Here is a 13339-nt window from a genome sequence, read left to right as displayed (position 1 = left end):
AACTCTTAAGAAATTATGACACGAGTGATAAGGAAACAGTAACAGCACATAGAGTAGGAAACACTTACATTGCACCTCTGCTTCTCTGGCCGGAATGTGGTTCATAATTGCGTATCGTCTTGGATTTGTCGCCTATGTAGGAGACACCACTTTCCCAATGCAGATCGAACGTGTTAGTGAATCTGTTGCCAAAATATTTCAGCAAAATGATCGGGAAGGCTCGACCACCGTTTCGTCGAACTTTCTTCACAGTCGTTTTATATTGTCCATTCACTATTGCAACTATTTGCATAGCTATAGAAAAGGCTAGATCAATTCAGCCTCTGTCGTGTAATGTGTCTGTAAGCGACACTGTGAACTATGGAAATTAGCCCATTTTTAGATGTCGTAGTTGCGCAATATAATGCGTAGAGCTTTCTTGCAGACAGACAGTGGAATCAGTGTTTCTGTTGCTGTCATTATGATTACGCACGCGCAGATGTAATAATATGGAAAAGTTAATACCATGGCATTGGATTGAAAGAAACATTTCATTAATTGGCAAATGATAAGTAGTCAGGAGCGAAATTCCGGGCTATCACAATTTGTGATTGTCAAAACACAACCCCAAATTTCCCAGGAAAAATGAGAGTACGTCGACTTCATACCACACCCCATAATAAGAAAACTGGAGCAAAAAGTAGGGTAAAACAGTAGTGTTTTTTATTATGCTCCAAAATTGTAATGGTCCTGTTGGTCTGATGTGAAATTCTTTTTGAGCAATTTATTTTACCTGAAGTGAATGTTTTTGGCCATTGAAAAAAAAATGTCGGAGAGGTTGCGATTGAACCGCGGATTTTATAATTGCGCCCTCACTGCATTCAGCTCAGAAAATAAAAATGGCGACTTACATGGGAAGAAGCATGAACGATTCCAGTCAAGATGAAATTCGAGATAGCACCGAGTTGTCGTCCGTAAATATGGTTGACATGATGGATGTTCTTATAGGACCAAATAAAAAGAAACATAATGAGGGACTGAGACAATTTGGACTACCACAGGCTCCAAAAACGAGGGAAGAATTGACGATGGAACGTGTGATGGAAAGTTGCACATTTAAAACCGTCATGAGTTGCGTGTTGGGTAAGTTCACGGTCTGATGGTAGAGGATATTCATGTCATTTTTTAGCAGACTTTTTACCCACAAGTTTAGACTCATATCAGCAAATATACATGGTATTTTGTCCATGAATGAATTACTTTTATTTTGTCATAGGCCTATTAGAATTCATCTGTTTTGATGTTAATTTTATTGTAGGTTTTGCCCTGGGAGCAGCAATTGGTTTATTTGCAGCAAGTGTTGACCCTGTTGATCCTGATCAAGCAGCCAAACAGAAGGCCAGAGATGTTTTGAAAGACATGGGTCGGAGGAGTGTTTTTCATGCCAAAAACTTTGCTCTCATTGGTGCAATGTTTGCAGGAACAGAATGTATAATAGAATCAGTAAGTGTTCTTTAGAATCAGTAAGCGTTCTTTAGAATCAGTAAGCGTTCTTTAGAATCAGTAAGCGTTCTTTAGAATCAGTAAGTGTTCTTCAGAATCAGTAAGCATTTTTTAGAATCAGTAAGCATTCTTTAGAATCAGTAAGTGTTCTTTAGAATCAGTAAGTGTTCTTTGCATCCTGCAAGGAAATATTTCCAAATTAAACTTGCTACAGTCTTAAAGCTAATACATGTGTACAAAAGACAGATACATGTATATGTAGACTTTTCCATTCCGTGACGTGAAATCAAATGGAAAGGATCATTCCATTTCTGCTAGCAGAGCGTGTGAAATTATTTTTACATTAGTCGGATTTTTTATTCATTAAACAATGTTTGAATCAATCCTACATGTACATGCACCTGAATGAATGTCTGTATCACGTCTATGTCTAGAAATTTCATACGATTGTGGATTAAAACATTCTATTTCATTGGGCACTGTGGATTAGAATGTTCTATGTTTGCAGTGTATCCACTCACTATTTGAAAAAGTATCTTAGTGATACACGATTGATAACCCTACTATGAGATGACGGGATTTATTCACGTGTTGTATTTGAAGAATATGTACATTGTCAAATCAGATACTTTGTTAGTCTCGGCCCGAGACGTCAATTGATTGATAGTGATTTTTGTTATTATTGTAGAGCTCCCTCATACAATTGTTTTGACTTTCTCTCAGGAACATCTTGGGAATTTCATAAAATTCATGGCATAGCCATTTTATGTAAATTAGACTGTTGGTAAAAGTATTCATATATTTGAACAAATGATGGCTCCCTCTTTGATACCAGTTGTTGAGTGCAGAGGTATCACTGCATTGCATATCTAACTACATGTAATACGCTTGATTCCCACGTGTCTCAATTGAATTCTGCACATAGTGTGTATGTTTTACAACCCTGCATGATTGATGATAAACCATTTCATGATCACTGATCAGTTCTGCAGGAAAGCAGGGAGAAACAAACAAAAAGTAAACTCTAAAGGGGCAGGGGGTGGAATCTCTTTTAGGATTGAACAGCTACTATGAGATTCCAAAGACATCAGTGCAACCAAGCGCACTGGTCTAATTATTGAATTGTTTAATAGAGGGTGCACTATGCATGATACATTATCGAGTACCAACATCTTTGGTCCAAGACTAATAAACCCTTCTTATAAATTCTGATGAAACTCTGAACTTCATGCACATGGTGACTTGAACAAATGTGACACTCTACACGTCGTTTCTTTTCTCTACATAGTACCGGGGTCAGAGTGACTGGAAAAATAGTCCCATTGCCGGATGTGTGACTGGAGGTTTAATAGGATACAGGGGTATGTGATCTGTAGAGTAATTGAAACTACATGTACTAGAAGTCCCAAACATGTCTGAAAGCTTCTCAAACCCACCTGCATCTGTCATTGTGCTTTAACTCAATTACATGTATGTTCTTTGGACTTGAACAAAGCAAACTTCAAGTTCCATTTACATGTACGTGTAGGTAAAGCAGTCTAAAGTAAGATTTGAGAAATTTAGGAGAACCTAAGTTTATTGAGTGGTCACAAAGCAAGTGTAGAATGTGTTTATTGTTGTTAATTAACACTTCATTGGAACAAATGACTAACAGCATCCAAATTTGTGTTTTGAAGCTGGACTTAAACCCGGCGTTGCAGGGTGTGTAGGATTTGCTGCCTTTTCAGCTGCTATCGATCACTACTTCCATCTTCACTGATGTACGGGATCTTCTTACAACACTTGGTCATCTTAGTCTTGGAAGTGACTTTTGGGGGTCGTCATGAAGACATGCATGGAAGCCCATATGGATCCAATACTGATAAAAAAATTGTATGTGAGGTTTTCTTGGCCATGAACATCACCAAGTGTGAATACACACAGTATTGGAATTCTGTTGGAATGTGTACACTTTCATAGACTCATTTCAGCAGATGAAGAGAACGTTTGAACTTCATGTACATATATGCATTCAAGGTGAATTGAACAAGGGGCAGTCTTGAACACAGAAAGTCCCACAAATCTTTCAAATTCTTAAGTTTTACCCGTCCCATTCTAAATACAGTCAAGTTTCAAATTGTATTGACCCTTACTTTACCTTAACCCTCCATTTTTTAACTCACTACCGTGGGAATTAGAGAGAAATGTTTGAGGTATTCTTGGGGCTGGATGTGGGGCAACTCCGATCTTTGTGTAATTGTTGGTACCCATAGCTACGTGTATTTTAGAATGTTTGAGAAAGCTACTGTATTGCCATGAACATAAAATGGAGCTGTATTTTGTGAGTGAATAAAACAGTTGAATACGTAATTGAATGGTATAATTGAATGGAGGGATTACCTAATAATTGAATGGAGGGCCCAACTTCAACAAAACCTTTGAGTTCAAAAGAAAAAACTTAATTTTTTTTGAGGAGTTGCAAAGGAAATCCATTAACTCTCCCAGGCCAAAATGGTGGAGTTGGGCCTTTCTTTTAATGACGTATCAATTTTTTACCTTGACTGAATACTATCAAACAAAATGAACAGACCAATAGCCGCGAAATATATGGACCTTTTTAATGAAAAGGTGGTTTTAAATGTTCAAGTGAAAATTTAATTAAGAAATAAACACAGATACACAAATTTCATGGGAACTTTGTTGTGTTTGTATTGTTGATTCTAATCAAAATATGGAACACGTATATATAAATTTTTTTTACTAAAACTAATTCTGAGTTTTCTTTTATTAAAAATATTACTAAAAAATACGAAGAAATGATAGAACTGTCTTTAAAGGTTAGTTTACACATGTATTGTTGCATCTACATGTTGTGGTACACGCCTGAGATACATTTTAATGACTACATGTTTACTCAAACATGTACGAGTCACCTCAAAGAATAAGGGAAAAACAAAATAGTGTTTAAAAATGAACTGAATACAATGGAACTATTTGAAAAGCATGAACACACACATTGTACGACCAAATTTCAGTATTCATGAAACTGATGGGGAAAAAATTTAAAAAGTGGCAAATAAACAGAACGAATAATTACATAAGTTGCAAACTATCAAAACTCTCAGCAGCTTCCTTTTTTTTCATTAAAAATATCAACACGTTAAAAAAGGTTGCCCTCTGTGAAAAAAAAACTGTACCAGTGGAAAGCTTAAAAATTGAAAATAAGACAAGGCTAACAGATACACGTACAAGACTTCAGAAAAAAAATTTCCTCCCATCGCTGATATGACAATGGGGCATTCCTTGCCAAGTTGTCTTTAAGAAGACAGTCCACCTCGACCATCTACCTCCAATAACCCAACACACTGCAGGGGCATTCCTTGCCAAGGTGTCTTGAAGAAGACGGTCCACTTCAACCATCTACCACTAAATGACCCAATGTGTTGCAGACAATTATATGAATCTTGAACCATGCTGAAGGACATGAGGTACACGTCACAGAGATCTGCAGCTTGGTGATAACACTATATGTATGTCTTCTAAGTTCTTGAGGTTCAAGTCAGGATACCACGTCACTTGTGTCATAAGAGACCACTGTTCTTTACTTCCATTATTTTCATCAGTGCAGAGTTGCTACTTGTTGGCATGGGTCTTACAATGGGTAATCGTGCCAAAGGCTGAAAAAGGGATATTTCAAAGATAATAATATGAACTCAGAAAGCAATTGTTTTGAAAATATAATGTTCTGAAATGTTTAATTTTCCACATGTGATACAAACATTGTGAACATTTTGAATGCTAAAGAGCAGAATGTACATTTCTATCAAAATACATCTCTAAAGAAAAAACAAATGTGCACAAGCTTTCTCCTGACAAGAATTTCCCACAACTGTCTAAAAATCTCCATAAATCTGGAAACTACCCCTAGTCAACTTCATATCTGACAACAGCCAGGATGTCTTGATTGTTGGCCAATGAGTCAGTTCAGCATTTCAAAAAGGCAAGGTCATTTGAAAGCAATGGACAAGTGCCACACAGTATATGGCCATGCTGATAGGACAGACCTAGCACATGCTTGTATTGCTGCTCCAAACGACCTCAGATGCCCTTCATTTTCAGGATCCAATGCGCAGTTGGAATCCTGAACTGGCTCATTTGTATACACTTGACTTTGTCCTTCCACGTATCAGAGAACAGGTGAATTTAAAACACGTTCTTCATACATGTACATGTAGTTGCCTGTAATCAACTAATATACATGTACATACTGCACATATAAATAAATCCAACTCTTATCTCTTAAAAGTTTAATTACATACACTTAATGAAGCCTATGACTGGTCATAAAATATGTACACATAAAAACTGAAACAGAAAACACAAAAAGCAGTCTTCAGTTTCCGGTTTAAACCACTTCCTACCTTTGTGTATACGTTTCGTCTTCATCATGTTTTAGGATTAGTTTCTTGACTTCTTCAGGTGGGTTCATGCCATGTTTCTCAGCCCTTTCCCAACGCTCCAGTCTTGAAATTCCTGCAATGACCAGAATTGGAGTAAAAAATCTGACAGGAAACTGTAATGACAACAATGCACGTAGATGGTCTGGGCTTTCAGTTTTTCCTTCATTCTCTCCTTTTATTATATTGGGGACCCTTGAATAGTTTTAATTATTCTTTGTAAACCAAAGGTGCACCACTGTAATAGGCACCACTGAGCAAATCCTCAGCACTTTCATACATGTATGCAACCACGGTAACTGTTGATTTGTGAAATCTACTCCAACGTTAAAAAAAATGTACTCTCTCAGTCTTGGAGAGTTCATTTCTTTCAAAACTCTGAGGCTTTTGAGGAAAGAATGCCATTCAGGGTGCAAAAACGAAATGATGACAATTTATGTGTACAAGTACTTTGGGGTTTGTCGTCGCTGCAATCCTAGCAATGACAAACCCCAGAGTTCTAAGGAAGTACAAACTCTTATGGGGATGAAAAAGTTAACTTCATTCTAGGTCCTACCTGTGCATGGTCCATATTCCCAGCAGAGATCAAATTGTTTCAATACATCAATCTCCTTGTCAATCAGCACCTGCTGAGCTGTCTCATGATCACTGACTGAATAAAAGAGAAATGACAAATGGAATTGGTCATTTGACATATCAAATTACATTCTATTTAAATTGTTTTTACAGTTATGCCCTGCCCCTCACACAAGTTACACCTCTCTTCCATATTTTGGCTGCTCTCCATCATTTTCTAATGCTCCTTAGATTCCTATCCAACTGGTCAACTGTTAGTCCAATTCAAAAAAATCAGAACATAGTCTAACAGCAACATTAGGCCTAATATTTGTCTTTAGGTTAATGGTCTTCCCAGCTAGCAGCTTACACTGTCACTGACATAACATACGCCTATGGTCACAAATACATGTACATTACATGTAGTATATGGATGCCAATTGACACCCCACAAACAAACTCATTGAGACTGGTCTGAAAATCTCGACGTGTTTTCTAATTTTAGTAACATTAGGCCTAAACAACTTGGAATTTAACTTTTCTGGACATGTTTGTGCTTTCTGACATGTCTGATGGCTAATGAACAGGTCAACGTGTAGGGGATAATTATTGGCGTCCGTATATGGAACTCTTTCCCATTTTCTTTGGTTCTTGTTTGGTTTCCGTTGAAGTTGGTGCACTACAGAGGGAAGTCCCCGCACCCCGCCCATCCACTATTTTTAAAGCCCATAGACTAATGCGCAGAGCACACAATTATCAGGCCAACTGTATACCTTCTCTTTCGTTTTCATCGGCAGTTGGGGCTGTTGACTTCGCTTTCCCAGCACGAGAAGCTTCCTTCTTGTGCTGAGCAAAGACTTCAGTAATCAGTCGCTGTCTGCCTGCCATGATAACTCACTGAATGACATAAAGAGAACAGAATTGCTGCGAATTTTATACGATAGACCATGGAGGTAGAATCATAGACGTCTAACCAAAAGGAACCCGGAGCGTGTTGCTGCTTGCCCAGTCCGATCCGATCCTAGCCTATCGATATCGTGACGCGACGCTATTCTATAAATAGTTTCATAAACTTGCTTAGTCGTTTCTGTTTTCATATTTGGTATGCCAATTTATTTCTTATTCCTCCTCGATCAGTTTTCAACTCAAAATAGACCGTATATTTACAGACATTTCGGGATAAATACATTTCAATTTGAGTAAAGCACTGTGCTTGATATTTTCTGCAAATACATGTAATTGTCTAATTGTGTAAACTTATCTTTTCCAGCTCTGAGTCGAGAAAGCGCGCTTGGTGGCGCTATTGTACACGTTGACAACTTGCCTGTACCGCGTATACCGTACCGCACCATACTACCAGAGACAGGGCTGTAGACTTTATTATTCTTGCAGAATTTGCTTAAAAATTCGGACAGATCCTCAAAATGATTGACAGTGTTAATCAGAACCGTGCCCAGGATAAGCTTCAGGCAGGAGAAGGAAGTGATCAGTTTTTCTCTGCTCTTGTTGTGACTTTAGCTCTGGGAGCTGTTATCGGTTTGCTGATGCTAGTGTGCGGATTTGGGACTGGTGGACGCGGAGCAGTGGACGATACGGAAAATGGTGATTAAGTTACACCAAAGAGCAAAGACACTGTGTCCTTGCTCTGTGGTTACACAGCTAGCTAACTTGAAATGCCCCGTGGGTCGCGCGTTTATACATACATTTTGTATTCTGCTTGATGTAGTTCCACGAGATTACGTGCACTTGTTTCATTTACACATCTCTTAGTTTGCACTGTCAGACTGTTCATTGTTTATTTTGCATGTACGTGTATTTAAATGTTACAAATATTGGCCTTGAAACCCTGTGTACAAACCCTATGAGCCTGGTTTGGAAAATTGTGTTTTCAAAGTGAATACCTGAATGTTTTTACTGCTCAATTTGACTTTTTAGGACGTTTTATTGCTTTTAAATTGTTTATAGGTCACTGCAGGGAAAAATCAGTGGCCTTCGTGTATGGAATTCTTTCCCAATTATTATTTCTTGTTTGGTAGCTGAGAAAACAGACAACAAACCCAAGAAATCCAAGACCACCCAGCAGGGCAAACGTCAACTGAAACAGCCTGGAAAACGAGCGACTCAGAGCTCGTTTAGCCACGCCCATCTGGCATCAACACTCAAGGAACATAGCAACAATGTATTAGACATTGACTTTAGTATCAATGGCAAATATCTAGCATCTTGTGCTGAAGGTAAACGCTGTATAAATTAACATTTCATAAGCACCTAGTCAGTTTCCCTATATTATTTGTTTCATAAATTAACATTAAACACATTTACTTGTGATGCGACTTGTTAGGAATTTCCAATGAATATGAAATCATTTCAAAGCAAAACACTTTAACTTTATTCATTTTTCAGATCGAACAGTTCGTGTGTGGAGTGTGAAGGAATTTAAGGAAAAAGAGCATAAGTAAGTAATTAAACAAATGCCTTAAATCATTATTTCTGTGTTTGGGAGTGTTTAGTTTGTGACCAACACCATGAAATTTCCAAAAAGTGACAAAATAATATTGAGATCACCCCTTTATTTTCAGATCTTACATTTGTGAAAAAAAAAATGAAATTTTGAATACTGTATTCTATTTTTAATTCTATTCTTCTATCTCAAATTTTGTGCCTTCTTAAGATTTTCATTTTCTCTCAAATGTTATTTCCCACAGATGTGTACGAGGGAATGTGGAGTATGATCATGCAACTCAAATCAAGTTCAGTCCAGACTGCAGGTGCATTACTGTCTTAGTACCTTTATTTTGTATTTTGTCCTTGGGTTTAATACCTGAAGAGATGAGAATGTGATATTCAATGCAGATGTGATTATCTGATGTTGTATTGTTCTCCCTGCTATTTTGTTTCTCACATTTTGGAATCATTTTGTTTGGTTAGGGCCTTCATCACCAGTTTGTCTACTGGAAACAATATCCGGGTCTTCAAGTTGGCAAAGAAGGAAGATGGTGTATCTAGTACCATTACTGCCTCCTTGGATTTCCCCAAGGTAAAAAGAGACGAAATGCATCTAACAAATCACAAGATATATCAAAGGGAAGACAGCCACTCACAATTTAATGTGAAATTTTAGACTGTCAAGCATAACATGAGATTATTTTTCCCTAGAACTTTAACAAAGGATGAGCTTTACTTGTAACAAAAACATTGCTTGGAGCCCAACACAAGCGATGAAGTGTATCCAAGTTATTGTAGTCATATGCAAATGGGTACTTGTGTAGTGTTTGTGAATTTTGTCAATACACATGTCTTATTTTATCTCTTATCCAGAAACACATTACAGATATCATCAATATTGGACTTGGTTCTCATGCCCATGGCAGCTTTGTCATGACGGCATACAAGGACACTACTATCCACATCTGGGATGTGAGAGGTAAAAAAAAAAATCACTCTTTAAGTAAACTCAACACAGACCTAACACTTGTGCAGATGACTGTCAAAACAAACATCAGAATGAATTTTGTAACGTTGTAAGGCAGCATATTGAAGTCTTAAAAGATGTATGAGGCAGCAGTGTAAGACATCACTGAAGGCATTGTTAAAAGTTTCATAGGATTGTCAGGCTGGTCAGTGAAATTCAAGTTTTATTTCAGGTGAGGTCTTGCAAACCATTGATACACATCACATGTCTAACAACTACGCTGCAGTCTCTCCATGTGGTCGTTTTGTGGCTTCATGTGGTAAGTGAATATTCCAACCTTGTCTTTGGGAAGCTAAGCTCTTTTTCACATTAAACCTGTGAATAAGCACACTCCTACTGCTATTAAGATTTATGAAAATAAGGATCTTTGCACAACAATACACTACAAATGTGACAAGGTCATGTGTTGTAGTATGCCACTTGAGTAGCTATACTGGTATACACCACAAGACTTACAAGCTCTCTTACTTGCTACTGTTTAATGTTTGCTCATTTTTTTTCCTGTTACCACATGCAGGTTTTACTCCAGATGTGAAAGTCTGGGAAGTCATCTTCGATAAGGAAGGCAACTTCTCAGATGTGAAGCGAGTCATGGATCTGAAGGGGCACAGAGCTAGCGTGTATTACTTCTCATTCAACATAGATTCTACAAGGTACAGAGAAAAATCTTATACTGTTCAAATACAAATAGTTGTCCCACCAAATTGCTTACTTGACTTTGTGACTTTAGTTAAATTCTGACTTCGGTGCTAAGATTTTCTTATGAAACACTTTAAAACTGACGTTAGTTGGCTAACTTATTTACTCAAGATTCAGGCAAATTCCTTTGCTTTAAATGTGTTTAGATTAGTTACCATAGAGATATTTTTCAATACTCAGGATGGCAACTGTCTCTAAGGATGCAACATGGAAACTTTGGGACACAAATGGTAAGGAAAGGACATGGGATATCTGTTCATCTGGGTGCAAATTTCTATCTGCTAAGCTTGCAAATGACCAGTTGGAAGCAGTAGAAGGAATGGACAAAGTTTCCTTTGATCATCCATTTATGAATGAGAAATTCTTGTCTTCTAGTTCAAAGCTTTGAGATGTCTTCTGTATGGTAACAGCATAAAAACATTGTGATCTTCCCACATTGCCTGCCCTGTTTTTTGAGGATACAAGACAGTCATCTTTTTATTTGCTTTCCACTTACTCCCTCTTAATAAAGACCAACAAATAGGGAACTTACTAACAGAGAGTGGTATAATTCATTTGGTAACATTCTTCGATGTTATGGGTTTGGACTTTGCTTTAGTCAGTTACATGTATCTTTGTTCTTTAACAGAAATCCTTCTACGTTTTCATATCAACAGTTGAATACAACAAGAACCAGGACCCATACCTTTTGTTAACGGGAAGCTATGACCATACAGGACCAAGCATATTAGCCTTGTCCCCAGATGCGTATACTGTAGCTATTGCCACAGGTGCTAAGATATGGGTCTTTGATTCAGCCACGGGGAAAGAGGAAGAAATGTTTGAGGATGTTCACGCTCGTAAGTCTGCAAAGACTGCTTACACTTGTGTTAAGTGCAGAGTTATTAAAGACACAAATACAGAATTATGTGACAGCTTTTCAGAACCAGTAAACAATATGAAATCTCTGAAATCCCAATTTTGTTTTTTGCTACTCAGAACCTATCACCAAACTTGGCTTTGATCCAAGCAATAAGTACCTGGTATCCTGCGGTGACCGACATATCAGAGTATTCCATAATGTTGTTGGTTATCGTTCAAACATTGCCAGTATGGAAGAGAAGATCAAGTCATCAACAATAAACAAGTCCCAGAAGGAGCGACTACAGAACCAGATCACGCAGATGAGGTGAGTCACAATCATGTGGACAAGATTACAGGCCTTATGCAGACTTGTATTTGAGTCATAAAACATCGAGTCCGAGTCCAATCCAAGTCACATTTCCTGAGTCTTGAGTCCCAAATCATCTGGATGGAGTACAAGTCTGCAGCCCCAAGTTAGAGTCATTTGTCAAAGTGACTCAAGTCACCAAAAATGTCACACGAGTCTGAGTCATACAAGTCTGGCCTTATGAATCGGCTCTGGTGTAATGTCTTGTAGAAACCATGCAGTTTTTGAGCACCGTTCTCGTTGAGTTGCTTAAAATAAAGGACTTCCTAAACGTATTGAAATTTTCAGAAATGAAAGGGTACATATCATTACATTTGGATGTTTCAATAGGAGCTCAAAAGTCTTTTAAAAAATGTTATATACACAAGGAAATACCTGTTTAAGGGGCTAGATTTAAATCTAAATCACTTTGTGTTAGATTTTGTCAAGTCTTCTTGACTACTTTTTTTAGGCTGGCCTCTAAACATTTCCTTTTTTACTTCTGTATTCAGGGATAGCCTAGCTGAGATCCTAGGGGAGAAACCAAAAGGATAAAAGATCCAGTGTTGAGATTTTGTTAGAAACGGAGCTGCAATCCGACTGCAGCAAGAGTCTTGTCACAGTGCCCACCCAATCAACCTGATACAGGTTGGTTGCCACACCCAGGAAACAACTTTGATTGGATATTTGAAATTGATTGGGCCCATGGTACAATTGACTGAAGATGCATAAGGATGTCAGGATTCAGATGCAAACTCATTAACTGTGAACAAAAGTCGTTGAACAGTCATGTATCTCTTCAGAACTCAGTCCACACAATGTGACAACAGACTATTCCCAAGGGTATTTATTATTGGGAAGCATTTCACTACAAAATAAGGCAGTCTCTCCCAAATGCATCTTATTTTGACATGTTGTCATATTTTGTTGACAGTAAGTTTTGAGACTTTTAAGAGACTGGATGTATAATCTTGAGTACATTAGCCCTTGAAGGTTGTTATAAAAAGTAATATATTTGAATTTCAGTTATATCAAAACCAATTCATTTTGGCAAAGAAAGAAGGAAAGCATCCTGAACTGGATGGATTGCATCTACAGTGCTCTTATTCACATGCAGTTACTTTTCTTGAACTTCAAAATGTATAAGTCTGTTCAGTACTTCGAAAAATGGCACTTTTACCTCGTTAAACATCAAGTTGAAAAGGTCCTCCACTTTTTAACTTTAATCCCAGCACACTTTCTTGTTGTTCAACTAAGAATGCTCAGTCATTCTGAAATCATTTTTTGTTTCTTTGTAGTGGTAATGGTAATGCGCATTTGTTTTTTTAATTATTTCCAGAGCAACGCATGTTAATATCAAACTCATGTTTCAAAAAGTTTGAATAAAGAAATCACAGAATCACAGAAACTTGGTGTTATAATTACAACTCTTTTCCTCGCAAGCTGTATTTCCTTGCAATTTGAAGTTTTTTTGCTTTTAAGATGGGCTTCTAAGCTTTTCAGGTT

The 13339-nt window shown here is 37.5% G+C and overlaps 3 protein-coding genes across 3 annotated transcripts; 2 read left to right on the top strand and 1 right to left on the bottom strand.

Moving 5' to 3' along the window:
- The first annotated feature begins 850 nt into the window (after positions 1–850).
- On the top strand, positions 851–3844 carry timm22 (translocase of inner mitochondrial membrane 22). The gene is made up of 4 exons (XM_022253972.2): positions 851–1122; positions 1298–1482; positions 2771–2843; positions 3159–3844. The coding sequence occupies exons 1-4, from the start codon at positions 879–881 to the stop codon at positions 3239–3241; spliced, it is 585 nt and encodes a 194-aa protein (XP_022109664.2). The 5' UTR covers positions 851–878; the 3' UTR covers positions 3242–3844.
- A 301-nt stretch (positions 3845–4145) lies between these two features.
- LOC110989524 (DNA polymerase delta subunit 4-like) lies at positions 4146–7500 on the bottom strand. The gene is made up of 4 exons (XM_022253973.2): positions 7247–7500; positions 6475–6570; positions 5883–5994; positions 4146–5138 (listed from the first exon to the last, which is right to left on the bottom strand). The coding sequence occupies exons 1-4, from the start codon at positions 7359–7361 to the stop codon at positions 5114–5116; spliced, it is 348 nt and encodes a 115-aa protein (XP_022109665.1). The 5' UTR covers positions 7362–7500; the 3' UTR covers positions 4146–5113.
- A 281-nt stretch (positions 7501–7781) lies between these two features.
- Positions 7782–13241, top strand: tbl2 (transducin beta like 2). Its single transcript, XM_022253958.2, has 12 exons — positions 7782–8075; positions 8510–8707; positions 8877–8928; positions 9179–9241; positions 9402–9510; positions 9792–9897; positions 10118–10204; positions 10463–10598; positions 10825–10874; positions 11301–11483; positions 11623–11812; positions 12346–13241. Exons 1-12 carry the CDS (start codon positions 7898–7900, stop codon positions 12386–12388), a joined length of 1395 nt encoding a protein of 464 aa, XP_022109650.1. The 5' UTR covers positions 7782–7897; the 3' UTR covers positions 12389–13241.
- Positions 13242–13339: the final 98 nt, after the last annotated feature.

Source organism: Acanthaster planci, linkage group LG09, assembly GCF_054643075.1.
Source record: "Acanthaster planci isolate LZ-2023a linkage group LG09, COTS_SCS, whole genome shotgun sequence".
Lineage (NCBI taxonomy): Eukaryota > Metazoa > Echinodermata > Asteroidea > Valvatida > Acanthasteridae > Acanthaster > Acanthaster planci.
This window is presented reverse-complemented; position numbering and strand designations above follow the sequence as displayed.

What these genes read in the sequence shown, in the direction of transcription:
- tbl2 (XM_022253958.2), top strand. Translation starts at nt 7,898, where the DNA reads ATGATTGACAGTGTTAATCAGAACCGTGCCCAGGATAAGCTTCAGGCA. An exon ending in TCGTTTTGTGGCTTCATGTG is followed by an intron (nt 10,205 to 10,462) that starts GTAAGTGAATAT and finishes TACCACATGCAG; the next exon opens with GTTTTACTCCAGATGTGAAA. An exon ending in AACCAGATCACGCAGATGAG is followed by an intron (nt 11,813 to 12,345) that starts GTGAGTCACAAT and finishes TTCTGTATTCAG; the next exon opens with GGATAGCCTAGCTGAGATCC.
- LOC110989524 (XM_022253973.2), bottom strand. Translation starts at nt 7,361, where the DNA reads ATGGCAGGCAGACAGCGACTGATTACTGAAGTCTTTGCTCAGCACAAG. An exon ending in CGATGAAAACGAAAGAGAAG is followed by an intron (nt 6,571 to 7,246) that starts GTATACAGTTGG and finishes TCTTTTATTCAG; the next exon opens with TCAGTGATCATGAGACAGCT. An exon ending in GACGAAACGTATACACAAAG is followed by an intron (nt 5,139 to 5,882) that starts GTAGGAAGTGGT and finishes TCCCTTTTTCAG; the next exon opens with CCTTTGGCACGATTACCCAT.
- timm22 (XM_022253972.2), top strand. Translation starts at nt 879, where the DNA reads ATGGCGACTTACATGGGAAGAAGCATGAACGATTCCAGTCAAGATGAA. An exon ending in CGTCATGAGTTGCGTGTTGG is followed by an intron (nt 1,123 to 1,297) that starts GTAAGTTCACGG and finishes ATTTTATTGTAG; the next exon opens with GTTTTGCCCTGGGAGCAGCA. An exon ending in CAGAATGTATAATAGAATCA is followed by an intron (nt 1,483 to 2,770) that starts GTAAGTGTTCTT and finishes TTCTCTACATAG; the next exon opens with TACCGGGGTCAGAGTGACTG.